The 23,356-nt window shown below is 40.4% G+C and overlaps 1 protein-coding gene and 1 long non-coding RNA gene across 2 annotated transcripts in view; both read right to left on the bottom strand.

The window, feature by feature from the left end:
- Positions 1 to 2,047, bottom strand: part of TMC1 (transmembrane channel like 1) — a 71,519-nt gene extending 69,472 nt beyond the window's left edge. Inside the window, exon 1 of the mRNA XM_063296648.1 lies at positions 1,897 to 2,047. Within this exon, the coding sequence (XP_063152718.1) occupies positions 1,897 to 2,047 (151 nt within the window). The remainder of the gene's footprint in view (positions 1 to 1,896) is intronic.
- LOC134491405 (uncharacterized) overlaps positions 1 to 23,356 on the bottom strand; it is a 771,213-nt gene that overhangs the window by 114,635 nt on the left and 633,222 nt on the right. The gene's annotated exons all lie outside the window — the stretch shown is intronic.

Below are 23,356 nucleotides of genomic sequence, written 5' to 3'. Positions count from 1 at the left end.
GGTGCTGAGTTGTAATAACGTGTTGAGGGACATGAGTAGGGAAGGTCATATTCAGGTTTATGTAACATGGCATCTGGAAACTTGTTCTGTGAGCCAGAAATACATGAGATATAACAATCAAAACAGGAGGAAAATTATACCCATTTGATCTGTTGAGAAGTGAGGTATTGTGTTATGCAGAACTTCCAAATTCTTGTGGTCTGTAAGTATCTCTATTGGGGGGGCAGCTTCTTCCAGGAAGTGCCTCCATTGCTGGAATGCCAACTTTACTACAAACTACTCCATATAGAAAATGTCATAGTTCCATTCAGCTGGTAGAAATAACCTGAAGTAAAACATATACGGCAGGAGATCTGTCTCCATCCTACCCTCCTTTCCTCTGCCTAGAGATTTTCTCCAACTGACATGTCTGACATGTCAGCCTATACCAGTGTTTCTCAACCTTAGCAACTTTAAGATACGTGGACTTCCATGCTGGCTGGGGAATTCTGGGAGTTGAAGTCCACGTATCTTAAAGTTGCTAAGGTCGAGAAACACTGACCTATACTATGAATTAATGGGTGGGGTCTAGGTATTTGAGGAGCTGCTGTGAAGTGGAAAAACTTTTCAATTACTGAAATGCTATCTGCTCTTGAGTAGACCATAGGAACTTATGACCTTCCTTTAGGACTGTAGACAGTGGCCTTATGCAGTCTGCAAAATCAGACATGAACTTCCTATAGAAAATGGCAAAGCCCCGAATTATTACATATCCTTGACATTTTGAGGTGGTTGCCACAAAAGTATGCTTTCAGCAGAAATTCTGTAACCCAAATAGTTCAATTGGGATAGATCAAATGCATATTTCTCCAATTTAGCAAACAGCTTGTGTCTGCAGAATGTTTTAAAGATATTTCTGACATGAGCTGCATGCAAAGAAGTGTCCTTTGAAAAGATCGGTATGTCATCCAAATACACCACTTACATTTGTCTAAAATGTCAGAAAACATTTTGTTCATGACTTCGGAGAAGTCTGTCCCACAATTAACCAAGTCAAAAGGCATCATTGTGTACTCAAACTTGCCATACCTGATGTCCAGTGCGGTTAAGTATTCATATCCCTCTTTAGCCTGATAAAATAGTTAAGTGCCTTTCAGGTCCAACTTTGTGAAAATGCCTGCCTTCTGGAAGTGGTCCAGGAGATTTGAAATAAGAGACAAAGGATTATTTATTTGTTTGTTTGTTTGTTTATTTATTAATCAAATTTATCACCGCCCATCTCCCAAAAGGGATTCTGGGTGGTTTACAATAATAGTCTCTACTAATCACCTTTCAAAGTCTATAATGATAAACAGCCCTAATCTGGGCTCCCAGCTTCAAGCTGATTGTGCAGTATCACACATTCAAGTGGGAAACAATACAGTTTCCTCCTCTTCCTCCTCTCAAGCACACGTGCAAAGACAGAGTATTTCTCTTGCAAGGCAGGAGAATCAGAGCGCTGAATGGGCATGGGGGAGAAGTAAGGATAAAAAGCTTGCAATTTGCATTGTTGTCATTTCAGTGATGGAAAAGAAATTACTCCATGGTTCCAGTGTACATCTGAATTAGATAATTTTAGCTAATCAATTTCTAGCACAGTGGAACCCGCAAGGAAGCCATCACATAAAGTGGCAAGAGTTTCATGTGATCTTGTACTGTCAGTTGCAAGGGGATACTGCATTGTAACACAAGTTCATCTCATAGTCTCTGCCCATTTATTGCTTCCACCAGCATTGGTTTTTCTAGGAAGTGAGTTGATAAACTCCTATACTGTGGTCTCATCTATAAAAGTGGCTTTCACCCCCATGTCTTTAAGGACAGAGAATTTTCCAGCCTGGGTCTAAACAAAGAGTAACAGGTATAATAAAATGTGCTTACCTGCTGTCAGCTGCCTGAGCGCTCCATAATTTTCTGACAGCCTCCCTTCAGAGCATTTGGAAAGGGAGCCTGCAAAGTTTCCCAAAGCCTTGGCGTGATTTGAGCACTTGCTTGCTATGTGGCTTGTAGATCCATAGGTGCGGCATTTCATAGGGGAGTCAGAGGCATGAATGTTAGCTGTGCAAGATTTGGCTATATGTCTGAGACAGGGTTTCTCAACCAGGGTCCGTGGAACCCTCAGGTTCCACAAGAGGTCACTAAGGGTTCCCTGGGAGAACACGATTTATTTTAAAAAATATTTCAAATTCAGGCAAGTTCACATTAAAGAGGTAAGTTTCATTATTTGTTTTTAGTTTAAGAACACTGTTAAGGGATATATACAGGCCTACACATGAAATGAATATAATTTTGTAACTTCTGGCCTATATTTGAGCCTGAATGTGCAGGGGTTCCCCAAGGCCTGAAAAATATTTCAAGGAGTCCCACAGGATCAAAAAGTTGAGAAAGGCTGGTCTGTAGTAAGAGCCTGTAGTAAGCTCTGTAGTAAGAGCCTAAACCCAGATCTCCCCTCCCCTCCTCTCATTGTCTCCTAGGGGCAGAGATGGCTTGACTGCTCCAATTTGCATGGGTTCTCCAGCATTGGATTCAGAGAATGCTACCAGGAGGGGGGCTATGGGAGAAGAGAGGCTGTAAAACCACTTCCCTTTCCCATTTCTCTCCTACCTCAACTCCTACAGTCAGCCATCTGTTACTACACAACATTGGAACAGCTCTTCCAAATTGTCTGGGATGCCTTGTCTCACGAATTCATCCCTCAGCTCATCAGCAAGTCCTTCTCAAAATTGGTAAGAGCTAAATCATTCCACCATACATCCCTGACAAATAATTTAAAATCTGATACATGCACATGCACTCTACATTGACCTTATATGTTTTATGAATTTTACAATTTGCGGTCACTCTTTTAGTAAAATCATCAAATGAGGCTCTAAATCTTTGCATGAAATTCTGATAATTGTCCAGTGCTGGGTTATTGCTGTCAGTGATGGGTATAGCCCATTTGGCTGCCCCTTCCTTTGCCAAATTCAGCACAAAAGTCACCTTGGTGTAATCTATAGGAAATTCTGCTGGCCGGCCCACCACTGGGTTGTGAGAGTAAGGAACTGATCCTGGTTTCTTCCAAACTTTTCTGATAAATTCCAGTAAGAGCATAGAAATACCAGCTAGGCTGCAGGTTGCTGGGCCACTGCTAGCTGAGGTAAACATTGTCCTAAATGTTATGTGAGTTGCATCATGGCATTTTGCAGGTTAGTTATCTGTAAATGCACCTATTGTTGGTGTTGCAATAAAGTTGCAGCAAGTTATTCTGCAGACAGATGCCATCTCTACAAACAAGGGTAATGTTTTCTGCCTGAGTATGAGTGTCCTATCTTAGAGCGAAGAACCACGCTGAGACTGTATCTTGGTCTCTAGTGTTTGTTTTCCTACTCTAGTAGACAGAAAATCCTGCCAAACTGAAAGACCGTGGGAAACCCACACAGATAAACCCAAAATTCAAGGTGGGTCTGCCCTGAATTTCTTTGAAGGAAAGTTCAAAGCCTCTAAACTACGCATGGACTTTTCCCCCTGGATAGGGGCCCCCTCCTGCTCACCATCAGTGCTCATGACAATGAGACTTGCAAGATTGATGTCAGCCCTTTGAGGTTGTCCAGATCAGGAAATAATCTCCATGAGAAGACTAGAACTAAGTTTTATTGACATAGGCTATATTAGCAAAAATGGTTTATTTATTCATTTCAATTATTAGTCACCCAACTCCAATGGACTCTTGCAAGTCTGATTGTATTTTTCCTCCTTTCCCTGTTATATCCCAGTGAGACAGAGAGGAGACAGCCTGAGTCTCTTCCTAATATTATCTACTTTCCCAGAATGCTTTGACCCTTTTTATTTTTGTAATGGCTTTTGAATAGTTCCTTCGAGGCCATCTCCATGTCTCTCTGCAATTGGTCATCCATTTTCTGCTTTCTCTGTATTAACCACAGTGCTTCAAAAGAATACACAGTGGCCTGGTTCATATATCACACTAAGCAATAATATGAATGTAATGTTTCATCATGTTGTCCAAGCCCACTCACATGACTTAGGATGATGTGCTAAGCATAATGTGTGGCCACTGAAATATAGAGGGAAACCAGACTCCTATATTTTGTTATTTAATCTTTGGGACTTCTCTCCCCATTGTTCAATTTAAAAGGCAGAACATTTTCAAATTTCATCAAATTTAGTAGTCTTTTAACCTGAATGTATATTGAAAATGCATGTTTGTGATATCTGCAACTTACAAACTATTTGAAATGAGTAAAGGATGTTCAGATTAACACAAACTGTGTCCTATGTTGGGAAGTATGAATGCAATAATAACCAAATAACCTGCCAGTGCTGTAAGTTGGATGCCTCATTATTTCAGAGCTCAAATAGAATAGAATTTGTATTAGTCATACAAATGTAAGCTTTGCTAGCCAAGATATAAGGAAGCTTGAAGGGTCCTTCTAGCTAGAACCTATATTTATTTGGATATTTTATATAGCCTGCATTTTTCCTGTACTTAAGAAGATATGCAGTATATACACACACATACACACTCATGAATGGTGCTGGAGGATAGTGCTGGCAAAATGCCTTAGCTTCTTGGAAATGGCCATTTTCCACCACAGTCCAATTATACTGCAGTATGATGCGATCAGCATATCAAAACTGGCCATTTGGTCCAGTGTATTGCCATAATTCTCTTTTTTATGGTTCTTTCATTCCTTAAATTATAACATTGCCCAGAAAAACATACTCAAGGAATTGTTAGTTCCCCAATCATGGCACTGCTTAGAACTCTACCACAGAACTTAGACTGCTACTAAGGTGACCTATCACATGTTAATCTAGCCTCAAAGGTATTCTGAAAGAAATGTTGCTTTGCTTTTTACCTGCAGTTCTAGAATGGCAATACATTAACCAACTTTAAAAAAAAAACAGCATACCAGAGACATGTGGAGGGGGGGTATGTCAAAGGTACAACACATGTAAAAAGGAGTGGGATTTTGATCACATGCTTGTAGACACCAACTTTACTTTTTTGCCCCCTTCATATGTCCCTGCAACCTACACTTAATTATAGAACAGTTTCAACCATTTTCCCCCACTGAACAAATACTCAATACAGTAAAGGTCACTGTCAACTTTATCACTTCAATTTCTCTAAGATGGATCCAAGACTGGCCTCCATCCTTGTTTTCAGTATCAGTGCTCTAAATACAGTTCTGGCTTCTTTAAATTCTTGCTTCTTTATTTCTCCTATTATATCAGGGCTACAAACTGAACTTTTGACCCAGTTTTAAGTTGGTTTCCTTTAATTGCTAAAGTCACAGGATAACCTTTGAATCTTCTAAAAAGTGTGTTTAAGCAACCATTTTATTTTCCCCAAATCAAGTAGAAATGGCTGAAAGTTTAATTGCTTCTTAAACGGATACCTCCTGGCATTTTGCATAGTTCATACTCGTTCTTGGGATAGGGGAAATCCTGCCCAGCTGATTTGGAGATGGTGATTCACTGCATCAGTGCTTACTGAATCATACAGAAAAGATGGGATGATGTAATTTTCAGTAATGATAAATTTAAAAGAACTTGAATATTCATTAATGCAGATGTCTGGATCAATGTAAACCTGCTCCATTTTACTGCTCATTTTGCAGGGCAGATTTCTGCTACAGCTGGAATCACTCATCCTGGGTGGGAGTGGCAACTCTTGAAACTGTATACAGTGGCTGGGTCATTTGGCTGTGTTTACAGCAGTGCAGGGAGCTTGTTTCTCTTTTGCAGTGCTCCTGAAATTGCTGTGTGACTGTGTTTTGTTGCTAAACTATAATGTGGTTTGTAAAGTTTTGGCTTAACATATTATGTCGTCCCAGTCTTTGTGGTTTGTAAATCTTAGTTTACTGCAGGGATGGGCTCCACCCAGTTTTGGTCTCAAAGTTGCTGAAAGTCACTTGAGTCGTTTCCTGCTGCATTTGTGTTGAGAACATAATGAAACTGTGCTGTAAACCCTAAAGAGTGTATTAGAAACAAAACCCTGTAATATCCCACAAACCATTCTAGCTTATGATTTAACACAATGTCTGAATCCAGCCATTGTAGCTCACTCAGCAAACTATTGCTAGACCTTAGTGCAGGGTGTAAAGCAAACATACAGTATGTCTCTTGCATCTGGAATTTCTTCTGTCAACACCTTACAATCCCCTCATCCTTTTCTCTATTCCACAAATTCTGTACTCTGTACAGATACCGTATGCTTCCTGAAACTGTTGACTTGCATATTTGAAATAACTAGCACCCCTAACTCAGAAGCAGAACAGATCTTTACATGACCATGCAAAAGATCCCAGATTCAGCCTCTGGTATCTTCAGGTAAAGCTCCAAATGATTCTATCTGAAATTCTGCACTGCCAGTACAAGTACTATAGATGAAACAACTGTCTAACTCATAAATCAGCTTCCTATCTGTCTATTACAGATCAAATGTCATATAATTACCCTCTTTTTGAAGTTCCCATGACACACTTTCATCCCTCACTGACCCAGTTAGTTACATTGTAGATCAGAATTTATATGACCATGCAAATTGCACAATCATATTTGCAAGTCATTACTTTGCATTGCACTCACCAAGTGACTACCAAATCTCATATAGTGAATCATTAAGGTGGCGATCCTTTGTGCAGTTATGTATTTATTTATTTATTTTTCAAATTTCTGTCACTGCCCATCTCCCCCAAAGGGTTATATGAAGATCATATGAAGATCTATTAAACTTAATGGGACTTTCTTCTTAGTAGACAGACATGGAATTGTTTTGTTATTGACAAGTGGTCAAATAGAATGCATGCATGTGCTGATTTGTTTCATTCTTTTCCTCATCTCCCCATCAACACACCACTGATGTTTCTTTTGTCTTTTTAAGCTTTGGGATACAGTATATCTTCACAAAGGCTTTACAGGCATCCACATTCAGTCTTCCACCACCTCCAAAACCCTATATTGTATTCATACAGATCTTTACCAAGGCAGTATAGTAACTCCTGGGGAAAAATGCTCCCTTTTAATCCAGTCCCTTATTGCTAAGGTAACACTTTGAAGTTTCAGTCACAATGGAAATTATAATTACAGATAAACTCTGGAGGGATTTGCATTTTCAGCCCATGGTAATATGTGAATGCAGCCAAAGAAAGCAAAAGCAATGATAAACCTGGCTGCTTATGTGCCTGATCCTCTGCCTGACATTCTAGAACCTGTAATCCAAAAGTTCTGGAGGGCAGCAAACTGGGGATAGATGCACTAAAATAAATATATCCCAGTAAGTCTGTTTTACGAAAATGCTTTCCAAGCAGGGCCCACTATATTCCTTGCCTATAAAGAAAATACTCTCACAGATTAACCAAAGACTTGATACAGTATGGTGGGAGCTTGGGTTGAGATCAAAATGGCTGAAGATCTCACCAAAAAGAACACTGAGCAAACCAGACAATAAAGGAGAACCAACCCAAGCTAATATCAGCAATGAATTGTCAGGGCCCTACTGCTTCCAGCCTTTGGTAGGTTGGTGGGAGGCTGATATGATGGAGAGAGATGCCAGACAATTTTTGTTGCTATAATTAGTCCCTCTACTAAGGAGATGAGTCATCATGAGTCTCTTCACCACTGCAATTTTCCCTGGGTGATGGCTGCTAGGCCTGTTTACGGTCCGTGGTATTTCTGAAATAATCCCATGTTTACATGGTTCTAAGCTAGTTTTTTTTTAATAATTAAAGTTAGCATTAACGTTGATATAGGTTATTTTCAGGAATCCAGGAATAAAGAGTTGAAATATCCTATATTAACAAATCAGTGGTTAAGAGTCTTGAGGAATATTAAAGTTTTTTATGATTATAAAAAGAGATTAATTCAACAAAAACTTTTGTTTTTTGTTTTTGTTTTAATGTTTATGAAACATTTAAAACAAAAAGAAAACATTTAAAGTATTTGGGCTGCCAACTTTGTTATACAGATGATCCTCACTTAAAGAGCCTAATTGGGCCTGGGATTTCCATCACTAAACAAAGCGGTCATTAGGCGAAACATCACAACTGCACCGCATAACAACGGCAGTTCCAGTAGTCCTGGTTGCAGTCACTAGACAAGGATCATGCCATCATAAGGTGAGGACCTCATGCTTCTCCTGCCCTGCCGCGCTTACCTCGACTTCAACTCCCCCCGCCGGCCTATTTTCCCCCATCTCTGCCCTTTTGGCCACCCTGCACTCTGCTGCCACTACCTACCCCATCACCACCCCTGCCAGCCCCAGCTGACCTTTGCCACCACCTTCCTCCCACTGCTGACAAGGTGCACCTGGCTGAGGCAGCTACTGGCCCTTTACGAGGCCTTTGCACAGTGTCAGTGAACTAAATAAATAAATAGCTTTACTTCCAGAACATGTATGTGTTTAGTTGAAGAGTATATTTGAGTATATGCAACCTGCTGACAAATCTGGGATAAGGAAAAGAAATGGCAAAGAATGGTTTGCAATATGAAGCAGACTTGTATTTTGCTGCCTTGGTTCTAAATGCTCTGGCTTTGTACCTGGCTTTGTACAGTACCTGGCTTTGCAAGGCAGGACTAGAACTCACAGTCTCCCAGTTTCTAGCCTGATGCCTTAACCACTACACCAGACTGGCTGTCATGATCACCATTGCGATGTTTGCGACATCGTAACGGCTCGCATGACAAAGCGCGGATGCGTGTCAATGGCTGGAGAGGTGCAGGCGATAAACCGGACAAAGAAGGTAATGGGGTTGGGAGATCTACTGAACAAACAAGGTCCCATCGCCCGGTAAGCGGCCATTGACACCCCTGATAAAGAAAGGATCAGGGCGAAGTTTGGAAAGGCGCGTCCGGGCTTTCGAGGAATATCGAGGTCTAATCGCCCGGTAAGGGACCATTACCTCGCAGGAAGATAAACAGGGCGATGCCCGGGGCGAATGGGGCTGGACAACCTCTCACCTATCAAGTCTTGATGGCCTGTCACTCCGTGGAACTTGTGGGGCACACCCGGGAAGTGTGGGGGTGGAGCGCTGTTTGGCGCAAGACTATTTAATTCAACTTTTGGCGCGCTTCCCTCACTCTCAGCTTTTTACTGGTGTGCATTCTATTCTAAATAAAAGCCAGAGCTTAAACTTGATTTAGAGTCTGAGTCTTTTATTTGGTCTTAGGCATTCCTTACACTGGCTCTCTCTATGAGGTTTAGCTATGAAATTTTGTCCAAAAAACGATAGAATTATCTCAGTTCGAATTCAGGGCAAGCCATCTAACATCACAGTGGTCCAAATATACGCCCCAACCACAGATGCTGAAGAAGCTGAAGTAGAGCAGTTCTATGAGGATCTGCAGCACCTCCTGGACAACACACCTAAAAGAGATGTTATTTTCATCACAGGAGACTTGAATGCTAAGGTGGGCGGTCAAATGACACCTGGAACTACAGATAAGCATGGCCTGGGAGAACAAAATGAAGCAGGACATAGGCTGATAGAATTTTGCCAAGACAACTCACTCTGCATAACAAACACTCTCTTCCAACAACCTAAGAGACGGCTTTATACATGGACTTCACCAGATGGACAACACCGAAATGAGATTGACTACATCCTTTGCAGCCAAAGGTGGCGGACATCTATACAGTCGGTAAAAACAAGACCTGGAGCTGACTGTAGTTCAGATCACGAACTTCTTCTTGCACAATTTAGGATCAGACTAAAGAGATTAGGGAAGACCCACAGATCAGCTAGATATGAGCTCACTAATATTCCTAGGGAATATGCAGTGGAGGTGAAGAATAGATTTAAGGGACTGGACTTAGTAGATAGGGTGGAAGAACTCTGGACAGAAGTTGGCAGCATTGTTCAGGAGGCAGCAACAAAATACATCCCAAAGAAAGAGAAAACCAAGAAGACAAAATGGCTGTCTGCTGAGACACTAGAAGTAGCCCAAGAAAGAAGGAAAGCAAAAGGCAACAGTGATAGGGGGAGATATGCCCAATTAAATGAGAAATTCCAGAGATTAGCCAGAAGAGAGAAGGAATTATTTTTAAACAAGCAATGCGTGGAAGTGGAAGAAGACAATAGAATAGGAAGGACAAGAGACCTCTTCCAGAAAATTAGAAACATCGGAGGTAAATTCCAGGCAAAAATGGGTATGATCAAAAACAAAGATGGCAAGGACCTAACAGAAGAAGAAGAGATCAAGAAAAGGTGGCAAGAATATACAGAAGACCTGTATAGGAAGGATAACAATATCAGGGATAGCTTTGATGGTGTGGTCAGTGAGCTAGAGCCAGACATCCTGAAGAGTGAGGTTGAATGGGCCTTAAGAAGCATTGCTAATAACAAGGCAGCAGGAGACGACGGCATCCCAGCTGAACTGTTCAAAATCTTACAAGATGATGCTGTCAAGGTAATGCATGCTATATGCCAGCAAATTTGGAAAACACAAGAATGGCCATCAGACTGGAAAAAATCAACTTATATCCCCATACCAAAAAAGGGAAACACTAAAGAATGTTCAAACTATCGAACAGTGGCACTCATTTCACATGCCAGCAAGGTAATGCTCAAGATCCTGCAAGGTAGACTTCAGCAATTCATGGAGCGAGAATTGCCAGATGTACAAGCTGGGTTTAGAAAAGGCAGAGGAACTAGGGACCAAATTGCCAATATCCGCTGGATAATGGAAAAAGCCGGGGAGTTTCAGAAAAACATCTATTTCTGTTTTATTGACTATTCTAAAGCCTTTGACTGTGTGGACATAACAAATCATGGCAAGTTCTTAGTGGTATGGGGATACCAAGTAATCTTGTATGCCTCCTGAAGAATCTGTATAACGACCAAGTAGCAACAGTAAGAACAGACCACGGAACAACGGACTGGTTTAAGATTGGGAAAGGAGTACGGCAGGGCTGTATACTCTCACCCTACCTATTCAACTTGTACGCAGAACACATCATACAACATGCTGGGCTTGAGGAATCCAAGGCTGGAGTTAAAATCACTGGAAGAAACATTAACAGTCTCAGATATGTAGATGATACCACTTTGATGGCTGAAAGCGAAGAGGAACTGAGGAGCCTTATGATGAAGGTGAAGGAAGAAAGTGCAAAAGCTGGCTTGCAGCTAAACCTCAAAAAAACCAAGATTATGGCAACCAGCTTGATTGATAGCTGGCAAATACAGGGAGAAAATGTAGAAGCAGTGAAAAACTTTGTATTCCTAGGTGCAAAGATTACTGCAGATGCTGACTGCAGTCAGGAAATCAGAAGACGCTTAATCCTTGGGAGAAGAGCAATGACAAATCTTGATAAAATAGTTAAGAGCGGAGACATCACACTGACAATAAAGGTCCGCATAGTTAAAGCAATGGTATTCCCAGTAGTAACATATGGCTGTGAGAGCTGGACCATAAGGAAGGCTGAGAGAAGGAAGATAGATGCTTTTGAACTGTGGTGTTGGAGGAAAATTCTGAGAGTGCCTTGGACTGCAAAAAGATCAAACCAGTCCATCCTCCAGGAAATAAAGCCAGACTGCTCACTTGAGGGAATGATATTAAAGACAAAACTGAAATACTTTGGCCACATAATGAGAAGACAGGACAGCCTGGAGAAGATGCTGATGCTAGGGAGAGTGGAAGGCAAAAGGAAGGGGGGCCGACCAAGGGCAAGGTGGATGGATGATATTCTAGAGGTGATGGACTCGTCCCTGGGGGAGCTGGGGGTGTTGACTGACAGGAAGCTCTGGCATGGGCTGGTCCATGAAGTCACGAAGAGTCGGAAGCGACTGAACGAATAAACAACAACAAAAATTAAATTTTGCAGTCTTGTTGGAAGTAACTGAAAATTGGTCACAAAGAAGGTGATTGGTCATCTAACGGTTATAAGAGGGATCAAGCTTTCTAACAACAGCTAATCTAAGATCCGTTCACCACTGTTTATAAAGTGGGCATTTTAGTAATACATGTGCTATGGTTTCAGTCTCCATATCTGAGCACATACAAGTGCTCAGGGAGGCTGTTATATCTACCTGCTGTCACCTGAATGGGAGATGCATCAATTTGGGCCAGGGAGAAAAATCACCTATGTGGGCATGTAAAACATTAAAAAAATGTATCTAGGGACAGCCAAAAATAGAGGGGATTTCTGAAGTAATATTAAAAATGCAACTAAAATTATTGGAACTGAAAAGGTCACAAAAGCCTCTTTTGAACGTTTAGACATGATCCTCTCTGATTACTAAATGGTGTGCAGAGCTAATCAAAATTTACCTCATTCCTGACCACTGCATTTTACCATGATATCATAAAAAAAAGTTTCCTTCAGCAGTTCTGTAGACTAAAAATTTAAAATGGTTTAAAAGCTACTTGATCTGTGACAGTTTCCCATTAAGAATATGGGAATTATATCGCTCAGAAGATACTGAGACTACTTTCAACAAACAGCAATACATATTCATGGAATTAAAATAGATTTCCTTGATTAGAAGTTGTAACCATTAACAGATCTGAACCCAGATTACATCTGTAGCACATATAAACTTTATTTAAATGGCAATAAAATAGTTTCCTCCACCTCAACCAAAATTGTCAATATTCCCCCCAGGAAATTAAGCTTCTGATATTAAGAAGTCTCTTTCTAGCTAACTGATAAATGGAAGGACTGTGAGAATACTGAGTTCATGGCATAATAGAATTATTAGCAAAATACTTTCAGGTTATAACTTGCAAGGTTATGAGAGCCAAAAATTAGTGGTAGAACTTACATTTTACATGTAGCTAATCCCTAGGAACTCCATATAAGGGCTGAAAAACATCTCCCTGAAGTCAGTGTTCATAGCACTGAGATGGTCTCTCTCAATATGAGGTAGTTCCCTACATTCTCACACTTCATAGTTCAACAAAAAATAAAATAAAATCCTATGCAGTATGGAAAAAAATTGGGATATAGAAACAACTTTTGATCTAAGCTCAGGTATTTCTAAGAGAATTTAATTGTACCTCACAAATGCTTCATCTTCTCTGTCCTAAGACTTACTGAAAAGTCTATTATTATGACGATATGTAGCTCAGTGGCATGTGAGATTGGAATTAAACATTTTCATGTGGGAATAAAGCTTTTGTTGGAGCATACTAATTATTTACTTATTTATTTACATTATTTATATGGCCACCCATCTCATAACAGTGACTCTGGGCTGCATACAATGATTAAAATAACTATATACATATAACCCATGACACCCAAGCGTAAAACTTAAATAAACCCCAAATCACAAAAAAACACATCAACAGCAGAGCTCACCTAACCTCCTGCCCCAAATGCCTGGGGAAACAGCCAGGTCTTACCAAAGGTTAATAGCACTGAATTTAGCATATGGATTTCCAGAGTGATGCTATTCCACAGGACAGGGGCTGCTGCCACAGAGAAGGCACAATTCCTGGGTCCAGCAAGATGACACTGTTTGATGGAGGTGACCTGGAACATGGCCTCTCTACTGGATCTGCTGGGCTGAGCAAAAACAATGGAAGAGAGGTGGTCCTGCAAGTAGCCTGGCCCTATGCCGTGTAGGACTTTATAGGCAACAACCAGTACCTTGAATTGCACCCAGAAGCCTACTGGGATCTAGTGCAGCTCACAGAGCAGCAGTGCTATATGAACGCAACAAGAAATGCCAAAAATTGTCTGCACTGCTGTGTTCTGGACCAGCTGTAGCTTCCGAATGCTTTTCAAGGGCAGGCCCACGTAAAGCACGTTACACTAATCCAAATGGGAGCTGACTACGGCACGAGTCACCATGAGCAGAGTCTCTCAGTCCAGGAATTAGCAAAATTGGTGCACAAGGCAAAGCTGTGCAAAGGCCCCCTTATTCATGGCTGCCACTTGTCCTTCAAGCAGCAGCTATGAGTCCAGGAGGACCCCCAAATTGTGCACCAACTCTGGCTGGGAAGTGACCCCCAGGCAGAATTAGAGATGGAAAATCTGAGGAGCCAGGGGGTCTTAAAACCCACAGTCTTGCCAGGATTTTGCTGGAGCCTGTTTTCCCTCATCCAGATACCCATAGCCTCCAGGTATCAGGAAAGGACCTCAGCATCACTTGGTCAGCCCAGGGTAGAGAAGTACAACTGGGTATCATTAGCATACTGATGATACTGCACCCTGTGCCAGTAGATGACCTTACCAGCTGCTTCATATAGAAGGTGAATAGGAGCAGGGAGAAGGCAGAGCCCTGAGGCACCCCACAAAGCAGGGACTTTGGGCTCAACTTCTCCTCCCCTATCAATACCAACTGGACTGGCCAATTTTAGTTGTGGCTTTCAGAGATGTCGTCTTAATAGAGATGCACCAAGGACAGAGAGTCAAAAGAGATTTGAGAGGAAGGAAGAAGCTTAGTAATAATTGGTTTTATAGCAGATGAATTGCTTCTGGGGGGAAAACCCCTCCCCATTAAATTGCACATCAGATTAAATTGCACTTAAATTAATAATGAATTAATGTCAGAACCATTTGTTGTGGTCATTTTGACATATTAAGATGGGCAACACTATTACCAGCACTGATGAATCACTTATTTTAGCGAACAAATTGGTAACTTCTGATACACTATTCCTCCTTTCCCCTCATTCCATGCCCCCACATGTAATCAGAATTAATGGTTCATGGCATTATGCATGATCCTGCTCATCTTGTGGATCACAATTATTTATTGGATTTGAAACAGAAGCAGTTAAATGAAATACTCAGAGCTCACAGCTGTGATAAGTAGGGCAAAGCAGCCTTGACAGAACTACACCCACAGCTGTACAATGACAGGGCTTTGAATATAATATGGATCATCGGTATATTGTATCTGGGTTATGCAAATCCAGACAACTCCTAAATGGCAGCAAAAAACTAGCTGAAAACTAACTTTTAGGTGCTAACTAATGGTTATCTGGATTTGTGCAGCCCACATATGGTATCCCTAACAGAGAAGAGGAAGGAGGAACAAAAAATCTGAGGGAGAATATAAATTACACTAATTTGCTGAAAAATATTTAGCAATGGGTATATTGACGCATAATCACTGATAATTTAGAAAACACAAATTTTGTAGTTTGGAATTGAGACAGTAGATTTGTTTAGCATCCAAATCCCTTGGCAATCAATTTTGCATGGCCACTTTCTAAAGACTTTTGTATTCCTTCTTTTAATGTAAGGTAAAGGTAAAGGTTTCCCTTGACGTAAAGTCCAGTCGTGTCCGACTCTAGGGGGCGGTGCTCATCTCCGTTTCTAAGCCTTGGAGCCAGCGTTGTCCGTAAGGACCCGTCCGTGGTCATGTGGCCAGCATGACATCACGGAACGCCGTTACCTTCCCGTCGAAGCGGTACCTATTGATCTACTCACATTTGCATGTTTTCGAACTGCTAGGTGAGCAGGAGCTGGGACTAGCAACGGGAGCTCACCCCGCCGCGCGGTTTCGAACCACCGACCTTCCGATCGGCAGCTCAGCGGTTTAACCCGCAGCGCCACCGCGTCCCCTTCTTTTAATGTATTGGGCATGAAACTCAAACTCTATTAGTATTCGTTGCTGTGGTTTTTATTGGAAAATTCTGAACTCTTAACAGTTCAGATTTGTTAGAATTTTTTTAAATTATTCCACCTTTATTATTTTTTTTATATAAATAACTCAAGGTGGTGAACATACCTAATATTCCTTCCTCCTCCGATTTTCCCCACAACAACAACCCTGTGAAGTGCGTTGGGCTGAGAGAGAGCGACTGGCCCAAGGTCACCCAGCCGGCCTTCAGGCCTAAGGTGGCACTAGAACTCTCAGTCTCCTGGTTTCTAGCCTGGTGACAAAGACTTTCCTGTCCAAACACCTTTGTTTTACACTGAAAAATTTAAGTCCAGAATTATTATGATGTGTCATCTATAATCACTAGCCAATACAATAAAAGATACTGTATAATTCTTTTGGGTTGCATATAGGATATTTTCTGTCTTTCTATATATAACTTTTGATATACATATATCATAAAATACTTTCAATTGCTTATAAGAACTACAGTATATGGTGTACCTAAATTGGGAACTGACCAGATGTAAGTTCTTCTGAGGACTTCTCACATGACTGGGAAAATCTGAGTGATAATTCTTCAGTTGGTGTTCAGTCGGTGTGCACAATACAAGAATAGGTTGATTTGACTCAGTAAGGAAGCTGTGTATACTCCTAGTGTGAATTAGAACTTATAAATAGCTTACACCACAACCTGAGAAGGGAGAGACAAGAGGAGAGAGAAAGCATGACAGAAAGGCAAATTTATATATTTATTTATTCAATTTATACGGCCATCCATTTGACTTAGGAGTGGGAAAATGAAGAACTGTGAGTGTGTGGTGTTTAAGACTGTTATGGAATAAATAGCTTTAGGTTACAATTTACTCTGGAGCCTCTGTCAAGACCACTGTAAGAATGGGATTGAATGGTCTACATAGCCACTGGGCCTTCCTTACTGTTGAGTTTAAGTTTTACCTACCCATCCTTGAATTGGCAGAAAATGGTAGTGGTGTGAAATTTTCTGCCCCGTTACCAATCATATGTCCTGTATTGCTTCTGTTTCAAGTCACTGTCATCATCTGATTTCTGTTCAAGATAATCAGTGACAAAATAGATTTTATATACCTTGAGGCTCCCCTTGGATTGTTTCAGCATAAATACTACTTTAACACTAATTCAGCTAAGGATGAATTAAACCTGCCTCACCCTTGGTCTGGGAAAAGATGAAGTCAGCATCAGGAGGACATGGCAGAAAAAAAGATGCTTTACAAGCAGGGAAAGCTTCATACTGTCAGCATAGTGTTAATTCAAGGACAATAAGTACTGTGTAATATCCCCAAGCATAAAAATCTTTCAGGTGCAGACAGAAGGTCAGAGATACTGAGAAAAATTTAAGAATCCTCCTTATTATACCACCCTCAGCTGCAGATCTCTGAAGTTTAGATCACCCAAGATCCTGGGGGAAGAGGTCGTATAGTTCCATATTAAGGCAGCTTGCTTGAGACGAGCATGTATAACACAGACGGATTTCCTTGGGTTAGGGTTTAAACTGTGCAAGGGAAGCCATACCATCTGAGGAAAAGCAGTCTTTTGCCATAACAGGAAGGGAAGGAGGCCATCAGGAGCTATCAAGTCAGGCTCAGTCTCTGATGATGACTATATTGGCAAATGTCTTGAGTGATCATTTGTAGCTCTTCCAAGCACATTCCTTGCTCCCATACAGTACATCCACTTTATCAATATTCTCTCATTTCTTACACTTCTTGCCAAGCAGTTTTTTTTTTCCCAGTCCAGAATCACTCACATCTTGTCACCCCAAATATGTGAGTTTCTATGTGCTGATCACTACCCCAACACAGTCATTCTTTATTCAGTCCATGGCTGACTGTTGAAAACATTAACTGCCTTCTCATGCTGGTGTCTTACTTCTGTTTCAGACTGGGAGGGGAGGTAAGTTAAAATCTCACTGGAAGGCCCCTTTTCCAAAGATGCCCAGTAAAAGGTAATTCTAACAGGCTGCCAACAGTCAGGATGAACCTCCCATTACACCATAGTCTGTCCAGCTGGGAAGTTGTCAGCCTTCCACCCATGATTTCTCCATTCAGCTTAGCTCTACAAAAAGAAAAGGTGTTTTGGATCTTCCCACCCAAAATCCCCAAATTCAAAAATTGACAAATCTTGTTCCAATTCTGAAACACAAAAGGCAGCTATGGAATCACAGAGTATGACTGGAGGGGGTCATCTGAGCCTCCTTTCATTTCTTGCCTCTGAGTACGAATCCACAGTTTTATAGAACGTAGGAGATAAGTGAAAGTCAGTGAAGGCCAGTGCACCATTGACAGTGTTCTGGGTCTAGCCAGCAAATCAGAAATTATCTAACAGCTAAACCTCACCTTCCTAATGACCCTTGATTGAATTATGCAGATGTGTTTATGTTTATCACCAGTTCTGTATTTGTGTAAATGAAATTTCATGGGAAGCTCTTTTTGGGGACATAAAACCTGAATTCTATGTATATAGGACTCTTAGCATGGAGACAGGTTTGGGGCAACATTATGGTGCCATACCAGAACTAAGGTTTTGTTACTACATCACAGAAAATGATGCCTAAGATGCAGCTTCAAGCCTCACAAAATGGATAGTAGAATAAAGTTAATGCTGAAGGGATGCACTCTGAGGCAACCTGGAGGCCTCCACATTTTTCTTTTCTTTAACTTTATAAAAGTCTGTTCTGTGTTGTTGACACATTGGCTAAGTTCACATATTCTACTAATTCATAATGTGGTTTGGTTCTGGCTTAGTTGTTATATGAATTCAACCTGTTACCATGGGGTAAGGTTAAACATACAGATCCAACAAATTCTAGTTTATTCAATAAGTTATGGTTAATCAAACAATGATGGTGGAATTACAGTTCAGCCATTCACTTACACTATGCTAAAAGGACTGGTTCCTTTCTTCATGAGGTATTTTTCTGTTTCATCATGTTTAATATGAGTGAGCGTATAGACAAACTGTCCCTATATAAAAATTGTCATTTAACACTGGCTAACACTCTTTCTCTGAAACAAAACTAACTTGGTAACTATCAGGCAGCAACAAAGCCTAAACACTGGATAGATTTGTTCTTTGCAAACAAAAATAGATACTTCAGCTGCCTGCAAAGATCTAACTTGTGAGGGAGTTTCTGCTAAGTTATCAGAGTTCCTTCAACAGCTGCTGCTGCCTCTGCCTCCCTTCAACCTTACAAGTGGGAAGTGGCAACACTATTTAATAACAAACAGGTGGGAGTCATGCAAATTATGCTAATTAAAGTCAACCAGGCAGCGTGTTGAGCAACTGGTCTTCCTCTGTTCCTTTGTTGTGTATTCTTTGTTCAAGATGATCCTGCATAGTGATATGAAAGTAGCATAGACTTTGCACTTGACCTGCTTGGCATGTTCCTTTCTCATTTCTTTGCAATATAATGGCCTTTCCATTCAAATGCAGGCATTCATAAAAATGGCAGTGTCCCAGGAAAAAAGCATACCCCAGGGGACAGTCTCAGAGAATCTCAAGTATTGACTGAATCACTAAGAGTGGAAAAACTGACCAGCTAGTAGTTTGGGCACAAGACTAAATGCCAAGGATTAGCCAACCACAGCCACTCCTACCTAACCTCAGTTCCACAGTTCTCTTTGTGTGGGAATGCAAGTACTTCTTTTTGTTGGTCCCTGATCTCCTGACAATCAATTTGACTAGATCATCCTAAATTCTAGTGTTTCATTTATTAATTTATTTATTGGATTTATGTATTATTTATGTATTTATATGTTATTTATATATTTTATTTTGAGAAGATCACATTTTCATTCTGATAAAAAGCATTCCATATAATTCATTACTGAGTAAACCCTTCTTACATTCTTTACCCAAAAGGTTTTAACGAACTGAAAAACTTCTGAAATGTTATAGCTTCATTCTTTTTAAAAGGAAATATTTTAAACACCTGATTGTTTTGGTCATCCTTTTCTGCTTCTATCCTAAGTCTATATTTATTCCAAGTCCTTCTCCACCACAGATATAGGACGCTGGTCGTTTTATTTTCAACCGATTTTGAATAATCCACAGCAAATAGCTTGCTTGAATTGCTGTATCACAGCAAATTGACAGTTACACTGAATTGTGCTTATCAGGACCCAAATCTCCTATTAATTCAGATGTCCTTCGGTTTATGGTTGTTTATTTCTCAGTTTGCAGTCCTTTTCAAATAGCTTTTGGGTCTCTTCAAAGACTTCTTGGATTTTCACAGTTCTGACTTAATGTCACTTATGAACTTGCTTTCCTCACTTACCATTCCAGCTACAGATCATTGAAGTATAGAGGTAGTCCTCACTTACCAGCAGTAATTGGGAGCAGGAACTCCATTGCTACGCAATGCAGTCATAAGGTGCGATGTTGCGTGACCACACCAACTTAGGATGGCAGTTCTGGCAGAATCCTGTGTGGGTGCAGTGTCCTATGGTCACGAGATCGCCATTTGTGACCTGCCAGCTTCCACACTGACTTTGCTTGTCAGAAGCCAGCAGTGAAGGTCGCAAATGGTGATCACATGACTGCCAGACACTGCAACTTCATAATTGTGAGCCACTTGCCAAGTACCAGAATTGCGATCATGTGACCATGGGGACAGCCACAACTTGGAAGACCCATCATAAGCCCCCTTGTTCAGCGCTATCATAACTTTGAATGGTCGCTGAATGAGTGGACATTAAGCAAGGACTACCTGTATATTAAATAGCACTGATCCTCCCCAATCAGAACCATGCTGTCTGGGGGTGCTGCTAATTGTACTACAACATATCCTTAAGCTACCATGTTAGAGAAGCCTGGACTAATTCTTCTCAGTAGAAAACACTTTTAAGCAAAAACCACAGTGATCAATAGCTTCAACTCAAAATAGTGTTTATTCACCCAAAAGAGAGATGAGGTTTTCCGCCCAACTAATTTACCTTAAAAATTGGAGGGTCATCTTAGGTTTGCTGAAAATGCAATAATGGAATACAGTTAGCCTCCTGCCACCTCCCCCCTGGCCTAATCTTTCTTTTGCAGAGATAAGGAGGTTGTCTTAAATTCAGGATCTTTCTTTTAAACATTTGAAATACCTCAAATACATAAGATTTAGACTATGTATATAACAAAGATTATAGCAACTTCTTCAATCTGCTGCTCTCCAGATGTGTTCAGATATAACTTTCATCATTCCCAGCCAGCATAATCAAAGATCATCCAGCACTGGCCATATTGGTTGGGGATGGGAAGAACTGTCATCCTTTACAATTGGTGAGCAATAGGTAGGTAGATCCTGATTTATTATATCAGGCCACACTTGGTTGATATGATATCTCCTGAATGTGATTTGTTATTTGAGAGAACTATGCCCTGAGAAGTGATATAAAAAAACAATTTCTTAACAAAGATTTCTAGGAATCCTCATCATCTGATGAACCTAGCTTTCATTAAGCTGACTTGCAGCCGGCTACATGGAAAGATCACAGGTGAACCTTTTGTTCCTAATCACAATTGATAGTGTGATTTTAATGTGTTTGGAAAAAGGAAGAAGATGAGGAACATGGTTATTTAAATAGCTTTTGGCCAACTGAAGAAACAAACTAACAACATCCAGTGCCTTGCTATGGAAGTTTGTAACTGCACAAAAGGATCCAGCCTGTCACCAATTTATTCACATATTCAGTGCACAGGTTCTCTCTATATCTCAGGATGACTAAACATGCACAAAGCCAGAAGACATTACTTTTCAAAGGGACAATGCAAAATAGTTCTCTGAACAAAATATTCCAAACCTGAGAATCCTAACTGCTCTTATTTGCATGGCATTCTTAGTCCAATAAATATGAGCAAATTTGCTTTAATGACAAAGGGTACAAATATCTCCATGGTTATTAGCCAAATGAAATGAGGTCGGTTGGTCGGTCTGTCTGTCTGTCTGTCTGTCTATCTATCTATCTCTAGTCATTTTCCTGATCCTGTAAGACATAACAACCTACAAAAACAAGTTTTCTTACATGCAGCCAATGAACACAGGACTCTTTTGACAGTCATTTCAAGTAGTTTCCCATTCTCTAAATGTGCAGAGCTACTGCTGGACCAAAACCAATGAGATTTGCAATACTGCTCTTCTTGGACATGCACGCACCCAGGCTTTGTTCAACTGAAATAATCACATTAAACACCAATATAATAATGTGGATGATCACAAACAAATCTGCATGTGTAATACAAGACAACCACACACACATACACCAGTGCTCCCATGATACCATCTGTGTCCTTGTGGCAGTGTGATGCAAGCAGTGAAATAATCAGTCTGTTCAGAAATCCCTGAGAAGGAGATTTATCTCTTCCCCAGCTGCTGCAAAAGAATTAAGATGCAAAAGAAAAACATTCCTCCAGAACCATTACTCATACAGCTAGAAATCAAAATTTGTGAGAACAATATGTTTCAGAAAAGGGAAAAACTGATTTAGCTGTATAATATGTTGTCCAACAATATGGTCAGTGAATTCAGGTGCAGATATAGTGGGAGAGAGACAGAGGAAGTGCACCTCTGTTGTTACTCCTAGCTCTCTCAGGTGCTTTGGCCATAGTATCTCATTGGAGCATATATGGCAGATGGGTGCCACTTTGGATGGTTTTGCTCCTAACTTTTCTGGTGCCATCAGAAAGTGGCTTTGAAAGACTTCCATTTGGCTCTTTCAAAACTGTCCTGGAGGATCCTGTAAGATCCCATTGTCTCCCCCATCTTATTTAACAACTCTGAGAAGCAACTGGGAAGGATTATGCATGGGTTCATGGCTCCCAGACTTTAATTATCTCCTTCTTCCCAGGCTTTTCAGTGGGCTTTAATGGGTTCTTAGAGTACCTTAGAGTTCTTACATTGTTGGATTTTAATAATTTGTTACTTGGGATTTTATTGGGTGTTTATAAGTCACTTAAAACTATAAAAAAGGAGGCGATGACACCTATATACACACATATGCTAAAACAACATCACTGTCACTCAGGGATAGACTATGACTCAACAGTTAAACATGTTTTATATGAAGAACATAGTGTGATCTAGTGATTAAAATAGTGGACTAGGACTAGAGAGAGCCAGGTTCAAGTCTAATCCCAGCCATGGAAGCTCACTGGATGGGTTTGGGCCAGTCATTATCTTCCAATTCATTTTACTTTACAAGATTTGAGTTGGAGAAGTTGGAGAAGGGAGTACTATATACACTACACTGAGCTCCTGAAAGAAAAGTGGGAAATAATTGTAACAAATATATAAACAAACAAATCCCTAGTATTTCTAGGAAAATGGAAGCAGATTGCTAGAAAAAAAAAACCTGGCTTCCTGAAATTTTGGAGAATTGCAGCCAGAATAGAAAACACTAAGCTAAGTAAACAGATAGTTTCTACTGATATAAGACAATTCAATTATTCCTAGTTCTATTATTTCAAAATTACTGTTATGATTTTGAAGCATTCAAAATATATAGGCAGTAACAGGAAAATCATTGGCAATCATTCTGAGATTTAGATAGACACACATGTACAAACATATAGATACAGATATAGATATAAAAGAAGCATGTACTATATTACCAGTACTTTACAGCAGTCAAATAGAAAATAGAAAGTTAGCAAAATTTAAAGTCCATTCTGTAGACTGCCCTCTGAAAACAGCTCAGCAGCACTGCAAAACAAAGCTGATTCTGCCTTGGTGGGATGTGTGCCCTGATGTGATGCAATGT

This window comes from Candoia aspera, chromosome 2 (genome assembly GCF_035149785.1).
Source record: "Candoia aspera isolate rCanAsp1 chromosome 2, rCanAsp1.hap2, whole genome shotgun sequence".
NCBI lineage: Eukaryota > Metazoa > Chordata > Lepidosauria > Squamata > Boidae > Candoia > Candoia aspera.
This window is presented reverse-complemented; position numbering and strand designations above follow the sequence as displayed.